Source organism: Epinephelus moara, chromosome 8 (assembly GCF_006386435.1).
Source record: "Epinephelus moara isolate mb chromosome 8, YSFRI_EMoa_1.0, whole genome shotgun sequence".
In the NCBI taxonomy this organism is placed as follows: Eukaryota; Metazoa; Chordata; class Actinopteri; order Perciformes; family Serranidae; genus Epinephelus; species Epinephelus moara.
In genome coordinates, this window is record NC_065513.1 from 920,933 (window position 1) to 935,569 (window position 14,637).

Genomic DNA, 14,637 nt, shown 5'->3' on the forward strand with positions numbered 1-14,637 from the left:
GTCAGGTGGATGGATTATCTTGGAAAAGGAGAAGATGGAGTAACAAGCATATATTTTTTGTGTTGCGTTGATGGAGTTTTCAAAAAAAAAAAAAAAACGAAGAAAATATATCAGCTCAGCCAAATAATGTATCCCAATAATAAGACTTTCTTACATTGAGAAGATCATTATGTTGAACTGTGGTTCAAACTTGGGCGTGAACCTGGCTCAGAGAGACCAAAGACTGAACACAGAAAGAAATCAGACAAAGGGAAACACCCAAGTTTAAATCAGCAAGTGTGCTGGTTTATTAAGCACAGTTAAAGTTTAAATGTCTTCCTTTCCAGTTGCTTAAAACAAGTGAGAACACAATTAAAAATGTAAGGGTTCAAAATGTCCAAGTTGGATTTGTCTAACTCTAGTTTGTCTAAGTCTAGTTCAAACTGTTCTTGAAGTCCATTCAACTGGGTAATCATGTCATAACTTATCTACTAATTAAATGTGTCCTGTTTTGTTTACCACATCACATGCAATGCTGTGCTTGCCCTCCTCAGCTTATGCTTGGTTAAAGAACTAGGTTTTTTTTTTTTTTACTGTTCCATTTTGATGGATGGAGATGGCAGCAAAATCAACTTTTTGGGCATTCAAAACAGATTCATGAAAGGCCAATGCAGGGAAAAACAACCTGTTGACATGCGTAAAGTCACTGTAAATAGCAGGTACAGTTTTGTTGGCCTTTTTTCACTGGTAGCCCAGTCCATGTCGACTCAAGTGGCAAAAGAGAGGGATGGTGATAGACAGACAAATAAGCTGTAAACAAAGAAGAAAGAAAAATATAGTTTAACTATTATGAAACAATGGTTTTCAAAGACATAAAACATAAAAAATGGATAAAACTATCGAACAAAGAATATACTGCAGGCTACTTTGCGCTTGCTTTAAACTTAAGGTCAGTGACACATACTAATGCTAGCTGCCATTTATAGAACATAGGGTAAGATGGGGGAAGAAGCCTTCTTCAGAACAAAGTCATACTGTAAAATGAAAAAAAAATGGATGTGATTTTAGCATGTGCAGAATTATGATACATAATCCAACACACTGTTGTAAGAAATAAATTGGTAGAGTGGCCAATTTTGTTGTTACAGCACAAAAATGAAAATCTGATAAAGGGTCATCTTACCCGACTATTGACCTGCCCAGGGCAAAGAACCCCCGAGCTCAAAATGAGCTATCTAACTAAATGAAACAGACTAAAATCCCATCCCTTACTCATTAATGGATCATCCAGACACCTTGTAGCCTTTCATTCAGGCTAATTGATTTTAATTTAAAAAAATTTTTTTTTATTTTTTATATACTTTATTAATCTCCTGAGGGGACATTTCTGGGTGTCTTCCTTCAGCCAGTTTGCAGATATTGGATAATTCTAGATAGCTCACAATTCTAATGATTGATAGCTAGCTAATAGCATTAGCAAGCTGTTAAAACTACATACTGTTATATGTAGATACGTATGTATTTTATGAACGCATACTAGATAATCTAACTAAATAATAGCTCAGAAGGTAGAGTGGGTCGTCCACTAATTGCAAGATCGTCGGTTTTATCCTCAGCTCCTCCAGTCTGCATGGCGAAGTAACCTTGGGCAAGATACTGATCCCGAAATTGCTTCCGATGGCTGTTCCACTGGTGTGTGAGTGAGTGTGAATGGTTATTGTGTAGTAGGTGGCACCATGTATGGTAGGTCCGGCCACCAGTGTGTGACTGTGTGTGTGAATGGGTGAATGTGACTTGTAGTGTAAAAAGTACTTTGAGTGGTCAGAAGATTAAAAAAGCGCCATACAAGTGCAGTCCATTCTTCCAGTGACAAAAAATTTGATCAGTTTACCCTACAATGGTTCTGGTGGAATAAATTCAGCGATTCAGATGACATGCCACAATTCACTACAGCACAGCCATGGCGAGAATAGATGTAGTGCTGTAAATTAATTAGGAGAGGAATGAAGGGGTGGGGGAATTGTATCCCATGGAATATCTTTCCCCATCTTACCCTGAGCCACTGTGCAAACGTGACATCTTAAAGATGTCCTCATTGATATTTTCATATTAACAATAAATGACTATGTGAAATATTAAAGGGGTTGCTCATACTGACGAACCAACAGACAGAATTATCACCTGAAACCCTGCAGTGTCCCGCAACTGTATAAAGTTTAGTACGTGTCAGCTGACTGTTTTGGTTTTACGCACAGCAAATTTATTGTTTGGTCCACGCTCACAGCCCTGATCAACATCACTTCAACAAAAAAACTTTGGTAAAGCCACAGCACACTCCCTGCCTAGCATGAAACAGCAAACAGACACAGTTAGAGACTAGCTAATGTAGCTGAAGAGACAGATATTTGAGGTGGTAGAGACCAATAATCGAACTAACAGAGAGTGAATATTGTACATCGATTAGACAGGCATAAACATGACTCTAAATGAACACTGGCTAACATGTTCTCAATGATGGCTCAAAGAATATAGCCACTAGCTAGCTGGCTTAAAATCAATAGTTCTAATACATAAAAGTATGCAGCGGTTTATAGCCATTGCTTTACAGAGCTAATGGCTTCCCAAATGGCAGTCGGTGGTACTACCGACCCACAGATTGAATTATCCTTTGTGAGCCCGATAATGGGTAAATGTACTGTACCTGTATGATAAACATTGTGACAACGCCTGCACCTGTGCTGAGATAGTTTCTGGCAAACCAGCTTCTCAGTTTCAAAAGACAACCCTGGAAGACAAAATTTGTATGGTTATCCTTTGTTTATACATGCACATGTACTGCTATGCACTGTCTTAAAGGAAATGGCCACTTTAGAATGAAAATACAGACAGTACTTACTGACCCTCATGCCGACAAGAAGTCCAGTGTAGTTTTTTAATCAACAAAACTCGTTTGGGGTATCGGAGGATAGTCTCGCGCGAGTTGCCATGTAAACACAGCACGCCTGCAGGGCAGGCTAACTGACCATGATGAGAAATTATGCTATAAAAGTGGAGTAAATTACGTGTTTTGCATGCCGCGGTTTCAGGGCACTTGGATTACGACAGACGAGCCGTTCTGACGTTTTTGAAATGTATTTGCGGAGTTTTATTACATTTTCAAAATGTGGGTTCCATGCACTTCAAGTGTAGCTGTTATTCCGGCTTGCTGTTACCCTCCGATTCCCCAAACAAGTTTTTTGGATTAAAAAACTACACTGGACTTATTGTCGACATGAGGGTCAGTAAGTACTGTCTGTATTTTCATTCTAAAGTGGCCATTTCCTTTAAAGAATAATACCAGATGAACAGGATGAAATAAGTTAAGGACAAGTAGTGGACGTTTACTGGGATGTCTTAAGCACTATTCGGATGGGATTAGTTTTACCTGGGCACGTGGGGTAATGTCACTTTACCACAGGACGTCAGTAATATTAATGGCCGATTCGCACGGGATAAGAAATATCAGTAAAACTACCACAAGTGGGCGGGGTAAATCCATTCACGCACCGCCGTCCCCTCCTGCCGTCATGTGCGTATGATAGGACTGTCAAAAGCACAATGAAATTGAGTTCGAATAATATTAGAATTTATTATTATTATTATTATTATCATGATTCTATTTTTTTATTTATTTTTTTTTACAAAAAACCCCACAAAAAATAAGATGCTTATTGCTGGCGCAATATGAACGTGACACTCGGATGAAAACACCCGTTCTGACCTCACTATAGTGCCAGGTATGACCAACTTCTGCCTCGCTATCTGAGCAATGTTTGGATACTTAAGTGCGTAGTTTTCCACCACAACAGTGGATCCTGGTCGGCTCTTAGTGGTGTCTCATTCTGGTAACGTTTCATCTCTTCTTCAAAAAGGGTAGGCAGGGAGGCAGCAGGTGCAACATTCTCCCTGTATGTCTCCCCGAACAGGTCACACATCGCGGACAGTGCAGTGGGTGGTGTTGGCGCAGCGGGCTCCTCTGTCGGTGCCTCTCCCTCCATCGCTGCGTCCCTCTCTGGCCTGGCTTGTGCGCAAGCCATCTCTGCCCAAACGGGATTCGCCATGATATACAACATTATTGATAGTATTAATTAATTATTAATGATATTCAAATTATCAAATTTAGGTTCAAACCCATATTTACTGCTGGTCTATTCGCACGGGATTCGTATTACCTGAGGTAATTTTCCGGGACCCTTTTACAGAAGGTAAAAGTCGCGGTAATGTTTACTGACATCGTGCGGTAATGATTACTGACATGGCACATTCGGACGGGACTAAAATCTCTGGTAATTATTACTTTACCCCATGTCCCTATGTAAAACTAATCCCGTCCGAATAGGGCTTACGTTACAGAGCAGAAAGCATGTTTTGATTGTAGAATATTGAGGCATTTTATCATGTAATATGCAATTGTGTGTACTTTAATTATCTCCAGTAATGAACTTAAGAACAAATGCAAACTGTTTCTGAAAAACAAAACTAGAATCTGGCTGTAAGTCTGAACATATGAGGGACCACAGAGTACTGTGTGTCTATTTGGAGATCCTTTTGAGAAGCAAAGTGAGAGTAACCTCTTGCCAGTTGGTGTGAGGGAGGGTGTTACAGGGGTCCTTGCTACAACAGGAGATTGGCACATTACCCTTCCAGTCTGCCACGCCATGAACTCCACAGCACCTAAACTGTGCAAAAAAAAAAACTACTTCACTGAAATGAACATGTATGTCAGTTGAGCACGGTAAAGGAAATGACTAAAGGTCCTTGCACACTGAGGCCATTTTTTTTGTCTTGTCTGAAATTGTTGCGCGTCAGAAAATAAACATGACCCCATGTTGTGTCAATCACAAAACTTCTCCGGAACTTTTGTCTGTCAGAGTTTTAAGAACAGGTTATATTTTCTGTGTGTTTTCGTATTTAGAATTGTTTGACCAAGAAGCAGTTAAGAAAATGTGGCAGTGGGACACCTCCACAACAGTAAAGAAGAACAGATCGCACAATAGCCTTTCAATCAATCACTTCAATCAATTTTAGGTCCAATATCACAAATAACAATTTAGTGTGCAAAGGCCTTAACACTTCAATCTACATAAGGGTGTGTAAAATATCTGCCGTAAAACACATTCATACGAAAGTGCACTCAGTAGAGTGCAGAATTCCACCAGGTGGTCAAGCAGCTGCCCAGGCTGATTGCGACCACTGTAGACCATTCTTGCAATTCCAGCAGACGTGCCACAACGCGTTTCAGAACTGTCCCAGAAGCTACTAAAAATGTGCCTCTCCTCTAGTTTTGATAGAGCAGTTCGAGTTTTCCTTCAAGGCACTGTATGTGAAATATACAATAGATACAGTATGATTATGGGGATGAATGTATTTTTAATAACTAAAACACAGACAAAAATCTTTGATCCATGTCAGTCATAACTAGACTTTTAATTTTATTTACTTTGTCTGTAGGCTACAGCGCAACAAGGCAGGAAAAAAACACCAATCAACACATCTAAAACAGACAAAAAACAGACTACAACTACAAACCTGCTTACTTACTTATGGTAGAAGCACAAATACCAAGAAAAATTTTAAAATCAACAAAATCTGCAAGTCTATAAAGTCAGGCCACCAAAAGATTGCTACTGAAACCCTCCCAGTGTGCTATGGCGTTGTGTGGAGAACAGAAGAAAACTGGATCACAGCTATGGCAGCCAGAATGCAGCGCAGGTGTGCCTGGTGGAATGCCTAACTTTAGTGGGTATGGAATTAATCTGCAAGCTCCAGTTCAAAATGAGACCAAACTTTTCTATGGATGTTGGTTTTGGAGCCACAACAAAGACCAAAATATGGGCTGCACCAGAAAATAAGATTTGTTGTTTTAGCCGAGCCAGTTTCTGGAAACCTGGCTGTGGGCAAGTTTGAAGGGAGTGAGGAGTCTGCAGTCAGTGATAGTATAAAGCAGTCAATACTTTGAGGTCCCTGAGAACACAGTTATAACTGTGCACACACAACATTAGGCTAATTGGTTCAGTAGTATTCAAGATTAGCTTTGGACAGGCAGATACACACACTCACACATGCACAGACACACAAGGACACACATGACCAGACGTATGATCCCCTCCAGTCTTTTGCCTTGCAGAAATAATAAAGAATAGGGGACTCTTCTGAATATAAATAGCAACAGAGTTCACTCCAGATTGATAAACAGAGCAGCAAATCATTTACCAGGTGCTGGACAGCATCAAAGTCCTCTTTAATGGTCTTGTTGCTTTCTGGACTAGACTGTCTGTAGATCTCCAAGCTTCGCATCAGGTCATTCTCAAAGTATGTGTCAATCTGCACAACAGACAGGCAAGCTACATTATATGCAATACTACTGGACATTAAAGACAATGGCCTCAAGTTTCATGGCAGTATGTGCTGATAGACAGACCAGCCACAGTTTGTGCAAGGCTGGTGGTGACAAGACTGAATGACAAAATGTGTTAGGTGGGTTTTCTCTCTACCAGAGAACTAATGTCATGAACTTCACAGTTTGACAGAAGTTCACTCAGTAAATCTTACTTTGAAAAACTCTGTCAACCAAGCTGTTTAAAGGAAAACTATTTCAATGGGGTACCATATCAATCAATTTAACACCTCAAAATAACATTCTATAAATGTATTGTTATATAGGCTGTACAAACACTCTCCCACCTCTCTGCTGTAGACTAGGAACACGCAGGCCATGGCCAGCTCCACCAGCATCAGGATGAACAGCAGAATGAAAAACTGCAATCAATGCATATCACTTTCAAACATGAGTGAATTTGTATGATTAGTGCTTTCATGTGCCACATATGTATATCTAGGCTAATGTTTTTAGAAGAATCATGGCAACATCACATTCAGTTTAGTGCGGTAACATACAGCTGTCACATTTACTATTTAACACCATAAATCACATTATAATGATTTCATGTTTCATACTCACACTGATGAGCATGCAGCGATTCTCCTTCATGCCTCCTAACACTCCCAAATAGCACACACAGGTAACAATGGTACCGGTGACCACCAGAGTATTGGCGGGGTAGATGGGCCAGAAGGTGGTGACGAGGGAGGCAAACTTGGAGTGAATCATCTGGAACTCTCCGAACGCTACCACAAATGCCCCACACAGCTCCAAAACAGACAGGAGACACACAAGACACCTGATGTTATTATTCTGGGTACGTGATTTTAGGTTTGACTACACTGAAAGCCAGCATAATAACAATGACACTTTCAAACCTCATCAAGGTCATTGATGATATTTCCCCAAGACAACCTATTTTGGCCATTATATAATAAAAGGGTATATGATCAGTCAATCAATCAATCAATCAATCAATCTGTCACATGAAATCATATAAAATACAATTCCAGTGAAATGTCATCCTGTCAGTTTCCTCAGTTTGTGCATTAGAAAAACTGTCACACTGGACACAGGAGCACCCTGATATCAATCAATCAATCAATCAATTTTATTTATAAAGCCCAATATCACAAATCACAATTTGCCTCAGAGGGCTTTACAGCATATGACATCCCTCTGTCCTTAGGACCCTCACAGCGGATAAGGAAAAACTCCCGCCCAAAAAAACTTTAACGGGGGAAAAAAATGGTAGAAACCCACGTAAGAGCAACTGAGGAGGGATCCCTCTTCCAGGACGGACAGACGTGCAATAACTGTCAACAGATCAACATGATAATTTAACAGTAATCCGTATGACACAAAAAGACAGAAAGAGAGACAGAGACAGAGAGAGATGCAGGACAGACGGTAATGATAATAGCTCACAACAACATTAATTAAAGTAATAATATTATAATAATAATTACGGCTATTGTGGTACATAATGTTGAAAGTATATATTAATATCTGATAGTATACATATGTGACAATAATCATATGTATATAATAACAGTAGAAGTATGACTAATGATAACAGCAGCAGGAGGCATCTGGCAGGACCACAGTAGCAGCACAACCTCACACGTCACACTATCCAGGCACTGCTGCGATATAAGTTAACCTGCGAGACAGTGGAGCACAAAGGCTCTGAAGAAGAAGCTGAGTTAGTGACATGCAGTACAGCTAAGTAAGCAAGATGCAGTAACAGGACATGAATGTTAGCAAAGGAGAGAAAGAGAGAGAGAGAGAGAGTGTGATGGAAAATTCTGGTATTTAAACACCTTTAATCTATAATGTGTTGTATAAGGTTACTTGTTTTGATGAAACTAAACTTCTAACCTAATGATGTGTGGTGCTCATTTAACCCCTACTGTGACAGCAGTGAGAGACACCAAGGTCACGAGCCAGGGAGGCTCAGACACCAAGATTATGAGCCAGGGAGGACAACAAGTGTCCTTGTTAGTCTCAAGAGATGTTGTGTTTTAGGAATGTCAAGGCGCCACATATTTTGACTGTTGATGTGCATGTGTTATGGGAACTATAAAGATAGCAGGGCGAGAAGACTTGCTAGGCACTCTTACTGACTGACTGTTCATGCGGTTGTATGTGTGAGTGTCTCCATTCATGAATGCTAATTAAAACTCAAGAAAGACAGCCGACGTGTGAAGACTTGTTCTTTAAACTGTTCATTAAATAGTAATTTTGCCACCACAAAATTGGATTCCCTTCACCGTTGGGGTCCAAAGAACTTGGTGGCTGTCAACACCTCGCTGTCTTTTCTGGTGAGTTTTGAGGACTGCGCAGGAAAAGTCTTTTCCACCAATTGAGATAGGTTGGCAGACGTGCCAGGCACCGTTTCTGGGAAGTAGAGTGCAGGAAAAGTGGTGAGCTCGGTTTAGGTCAGGGACCTAAAGTAGTGTAGGTTAGGAACTGTAGTGTAAAAGGTAATCTCTGTAGCAGGATGAAGTGCTCTCCCATGGGTGAGTGTGTTGCGTTGCTCTCCCCTACCTTATTAGCCAATCCGCACCTGAGGCCACCTTATTTAGGGAGGCAGTGTCCATCTCGCCTTCCTCTTGCTCTTTGGCTCTGAGGCCCACCCACTTCCAGGTCGCCTCACTTCCTCCTCTTCGCCATCGCCTGTGCAGATGTCCGACGGGCGGACGCTGCGCCTGTGGGGCTGGCTTGCCGGTAATCTGCCATTCAATGCGCTATTGGTCAGCCGCGTTTGCCACTGCCGCTGGGAGACCTGAAGTGCTCCGACCCTCTCCAGTGTGTGTGCGTCATCAACGCTGCCTGATCGATGTTAATTGATATGCGGTGTGACGCTGTCTGAAGACCCGCTGCTGCTTTGCTGCATGTTTTGCTTAGTGCGCTGCTCGCATCACTCTTGTGCTGGCTTTAATCTGCTGGGCTCTGCACGTGCTTGCTGTATGCGTATGGCTGGGCTGGATGGGATGTTCTGTGTCCACCGACAGAACTTCTTCACCCCTATTAGCTCCTCTTTCTTTTGCCTCAGCCCTGATGCAGCATGTGTTGGTTTTGATTTTCTTATGTTGGACTAATTTTTGTTGTTTTGGTTTTGTTTAATCAGATCTTATTTTCTTTTCAGATTAGTAATTAATTACCTTTGATTGACTGTAGCTCCCTTTTTTTCTCTCTCTTACATTAGGATTACTTTGTGATTTGTTTGGTCAAGGTGCCTGAGTTTTGTAAATTCTGGTAGCTGGACTTTCATCATTTGATTTATTTTGTGTATAAATGTTATTCCTAGTAAATCATTTGTTTTTCTTTTGTTTATTCACTTTTGTTAGCTTATTTTGTTAACCATTAAATTGAGTTATTTTTGGCAGCTACAGTGACTATTTTGTTAAGTTGGTTAATTTGTAACCTTGGTTGCTGCCTATCTTTAAGTCTCATTTATTTATTTGGTTATTTTGCTTATTGGGTTGTTTTGTTTGCTTTGCTTGCTTGGTTTGGAGTTATCCCCTTCTTTGATATTTTCTTTTTCTTGTTTTTTTTCAGGTGCTGGAAGCTTACGGTGGCAGTCCTGGTGTTCTGGTGGTGGGGTTCCCCTTTTTCTTTTGGTGTGTGTGTGTGTGCGGTGCGACCCCTCCTCAGTTATTTGGTTTTGGTGTTTGAGTGACACGAGCGAGTGGGGTGCTTTTCTCCCTGGGTTCCTTCACCTCCCCGTTCTCCTAGTCTCCCCCACTGGTAAGCTCCAGTCCTGTTTGTGCATTTTTTTCTATTAAAGAGCCACACGCAAAGCTTCTTTTAATATATGTTGGTTTTATGAAATTTTGTAATAAAAAAAAAGAAAAAAAAATATATTTTCATAACTGGAACCACGTCTCCTGCTCCTTAAGTAAAACGAACCTGAGTGCCTTGGTATTAGCTCCAATAAGGTAAAACAAAACTATTTCCTTGGGTTAAATTCCCAAGGTGGCGTTGTCTGGTTTGGTTGGTCATTCCCCAATACTTAAACTTCCCACTCGTATGCTGAACGCCACATCTCTAATCAGGTAAAAAGTGTTATACAGCATAAATTGATTAAGAAGGTAAAATTCATATCCATGTTTTATGTATAAGTCTCTATAACATCGTTTGATATGCATTTATATGTAACAAAACACTGTTACACATGCCAATGTACTCATAATGCAAAAGTTATGTACTCACATTGTATTCACATATTGAAGAGCACAAAAACATACCATGTATTATCCAGCAATAACATACACACACACTCATGCTCATATGACATGACACACTTAAAGGTTTATATTGCATGAAAGCACAAGGGACTGTAATAAAGAAAGTCCCTAAAGTTCATATGTTTTTTTTTTAAAAATAAAGTGAAAGCAAAACCAGATCTAAGGGTGGAGAATTTTGGAAATTCCAGGCCTAAATTGGACAAAAGGAAAAAAGTTCGCCACCAATAGATTTGGGTCTAAGTGGGAAGGATTAACGAAAAGAGGTGGAGATTCTCTCGAACCTCCACCAGCATATAAGAGAACGCACTAGGAGCCAGTTTTCAGTCGCGCTCCGGAGCCTGACTCAGTGAGTTGTATGTGTTGTTGCTTGTGAACACATTAAACTCGATTGCACCTGATTCTACTCGACTCCAGTGTTTCTCTAAGTGTTTGCCAACTGAACCTAAGGTACTAAATCAACATCAGAGGTCGATCTGCAGGAGAAGTAGGAGATGAGGTCGGGTGCCATCTGGCCCATTTCCAGGCACCGATTTTCGCTTCTACAACTGGCGAGTGCAGCCAGGAGAGAGAGGAAAAGTCAGAACCGGAGACCGGAGCACTGGGCTGCACGCCAGACATACAGGTGGCCACCAAAATAAGGTAAGCAGAGCTTTTTTCTGCCTAAACCGGGTGTGTCTGGGGTGCAGTGCTGGGGCCGCCCAGGTCAAAGGTATTTGGCAAATTTCCCTCCTCTAAAGAACCTAATTGTGGTGTGCTGATTGATTAAGAAACTGATTAAGGGCATAACTGAGATACAACTAACATCACTGGAGACGGTCGAGTCTGGTGCAATAGGTGTGATCTTGGAGCGGAAAGAGTGTATGTGTGAGTGTTGAATGTATGGTAACCAAGGTAACAAGAGATAGAGTATTTAAAGTATTAAGAAGACAAGCAAAAAATAAGAAGTGCACAAGTGTAAAAGAAATCTGTAAGAGTTATACAGGGAAGAAAAACCGGTAAAAGAGAAAAGAAACAGAGTAATTAAAGAGAAAAAGAGATCAGCGAAGCATATCCGTGGTTACCGCTGCCTATCTTACTGGCGCCCCTTTAAGCCTGTAGAGGCGGGGGCGTTGTGTCAGACGGCAGGTCTGCGCGGGCGGAATGCCAAACAAGTAAAAGAGAAAATAAAGAGTTAAATACATAAGAGCATTTCTGTGGATACCGCTGTCAACTTTGCCAACATTCCTTTAAGCTTGAAAGAGCAGGAGTGAAAGCTAGGGGAGACAGGACTGAACGGGCAGAATGCCAAAGAGTTAAACATTAAAAGAGAAAAGTAAGCAGATCGATCAGTGTATAAAGTTGTAATATATCTAAGTGTGACATATAAAACTGTTGTAAATTCTAAGTGTAACATATGAAATTGTTGTAAATACAGTAAAGTATAATGTAAAGATGTGAATAGTAGTTGCAAATATAGCAAAGTGTTAGATAAAGCGTAAATGTACAAAGACTGATAAATTACCAGACGACTGACCTAACAGACATAAGGAGGGGGCTGAGGCAGAGAAAAAGAAGAAAAAGACCTAACCAGTAAATCAAGTACATAAGCTCCACCGCTGTAATAAACTTTAATGAGGCAAGATCAGAGAGAAAAGGAGAAAGGAAAAAGGAGTATCTAAAATAGATGGAAGTGGGAGCTGACAGTGGGGATGAGATCATAGAAGAAGAACACTGTAGTACAGAGGGTCCAGTAGAATACAGAGGAATACGTACACACTTTTGGCTAGAAAGAACCTACATAGATAAGGAGGGGGCTGAGCATTGGCAGAACGAAAAAGAAATCAAACAGAAGCTCTGGCAAATTACTAAATTCATCAACTTGGAAAAAGTAAAAGAACAGTTTCCAGGTGCCCCATGGGAAGAGATTTTGCGTAGATTATGGGTCCCTTATTCACTAAACCCTCTATTACAGAGCTTGTGTGATAATTATATGAACAGACCAGTAGCTTCACTTCCTCTACACCAGATAAGTATACGAGGCCAAGACGGAGTGAGATACCCTCCACGGCTGCAAATTGTTGTTGTGCCCAGAAAAGTTGAGTGGGAAACAGGTAAATTTGGGTGTTTAACCCCGGTTCCCCAAGGGGACGGGTCACACAAATTAGAGTACAACCCATATAGAGAAAAGAAATATAAAACTGCCATAACAGTAGGGAAAATCATAGTACTAATACGCACGAAAGAGACAGACGAACTGCCAGAGATCCCAAGAACCAGCGAAGTGAAACAGGGCTTCATGGGAGCCAATCAGGAAAAAATGGAAAAAAGGGTTTTGACCCCAGTGGAGATAGTAATGAGACAACACCCAAGTCGGGCGAAGCGCATTCAGCGTTGCGTGGCAAAGTGGCACAAAAGAACATCAGGAAAGAATCACTGGCCTATGGATGGTACTTTCAATCAAGCATGCTGCGATGAGGTAGAGTCAGAACTGAGGCACATTGAAGCCACAAAAGCTAGCTACAAGTTAAAAAACAAAAGAGCCAAAGAAAGAGAAGTGTTGGGATGGTTTAAACAAGCGGGGGCAAGAATAATGGTGTAGCTGGAAGAGAAGGAAAAAGAACATCAGGATCAGGAAAAGGTGACGCCTACAGCTTCTGTGGTGCCTACAGCACCACCCCTACCCATACCACCACCGCCCCCATATCCACAAGAGCCAACACAGCCAATAATAGGACAATATCCACTAAAGGGTGCAAAAACTATGGAAATGGAGGGTCAATTAGAGGGAAAATTCACAGTAACCTTGACCAAAAACATTGAGCAGAAGCCTAAAAGGAAGGGACGACAGGGGCCATGAGAAAAACTAAAACTGGAAATGGAGCCTCCCTCAGAAACTGAGAGTACTGATGGATCGACAGATGATGAGGCAGGTGAACAGACTGCTGAGACTAAGACAGAACTACTCCCAAAAGTACCTCACAACGGGAGAAGCAGTACTTGTGGCTGGACTACAGACATGGAACTGACAGAGGTTGCCAACGATGAGGGCACTTCCCCCAAAGAGAGGCGAGCATACAAAAAGAAAGAGAAGCTGAGGCGACTGGGGGAGAATGGATACGACTTCCTCCATTCGAGCTACGCAAGCCTCCCTATGAAAAAGTCTGCCCACCATTCAAGCTGCTCAAGCCTCCTCTTTGGGGAATCCAAGTCCCCCACAGCAACATCACAAAAGAAAAAGGAAGAAGGGCTGGGACCACAAACCAGACCCCTGAGCGCCATGATGGAACAACAGTTCCAAATATGGTTGGAAAAAGAGGCGGAGCACCGTCAAAGACGCCAGGAGGAAGAGCGTCAGAGGGAGGCCACCATCGACCCCACACCTCACCCAAGTCAAAAAATGAGAAATGAATCATCCAATGGTTGCGAGGGTCCTGAGGAAGGTGCCTCAAGGGGAGCTTCGCCAAAGAGCACCCAAGACTTACAGTTACTTCAAGAACTGGAGGGAGCTGCCCAGAGGGCTGAAGACAAGGTGCGGCGTATGACACAGGAGTTGGACAAATTGGAGGAGCGGCTGGAGGAGCATAGGACTTCTCAGCAGAAACAGAGGGAACCCCAGGTTAGCCCCACAACCGAGCACATCACTCTAACACTCCAAGACACTATGGAGACCGATAGAGCACGATCAGAGGAAGCACAGGCTACTGATAAAGGGCAGAAAATAGACAGAAGAAGCCAAAACCGAGCTGGTATGACACTGAGAAGTGGGAAATCAGTAGGAGGTGACCTACTGCTGGACCTGTCAGATGAAGAGAGAGAAGGTTGTAAGACCTAATATATATTTAGATTGCTTCTCCCCAATTTCTCTTCAAGAACTGACCGCAGTGATTTCTTCATCTAAATCATCAACGTGTCTCTTAGACCCCATCCCAACTAGGCTACTTAAGGAGGTCTTTCCTTTAGTTAACACTCATATATTAGATATGATCAATATATCCTTATTAGCAG

At 41.6% G+C, this 14,637-nt stretch overlaps 1 protein-coding gene across 2 annotated transcripts in view; it reads right to left on the reverse strand.

Moving 5' to 3' along the window:
* Positions 1-266: 266 nt before the first annotated feature.
* LOC126393938 (leukocyte surface antigen CD53-like) overlaps positions 267-14,637 on the reverse strand; it is a 49,404-nt gene continuing 35,033 nt past the window's right edge. For both annotated transcript variants that reach the window (XM_050050390.1, XM_050050391.1), the window contains exons 3-8: positions 6,980-7,168; positions 6,703-6,777; positions 6,232-6,342; positions 4,590-4,697; positions 2,681-2,764; positions 267-789 (exon numbers count right to left, since the gene is read on the reverse strand). In XM_050050390.1, the coding sequence (XP_049906347.1) occupies positions 721-789; positions 2,681-2,764; positions 4,590-4,697; positions 6,232-6,342; positions 6,703-6,777; positions 6,980-7,168 (636 nt within the window). In that variant the 3' untranslated portion in view covers positions 267-720. The remainder of the gene's footprint in view (positions 790-2,680; positions 2,765-4,589; positions 4,698-6,231; positions 6,343-6,702; positions 6,778-6,979; positions 7,169-14,637) is intronic.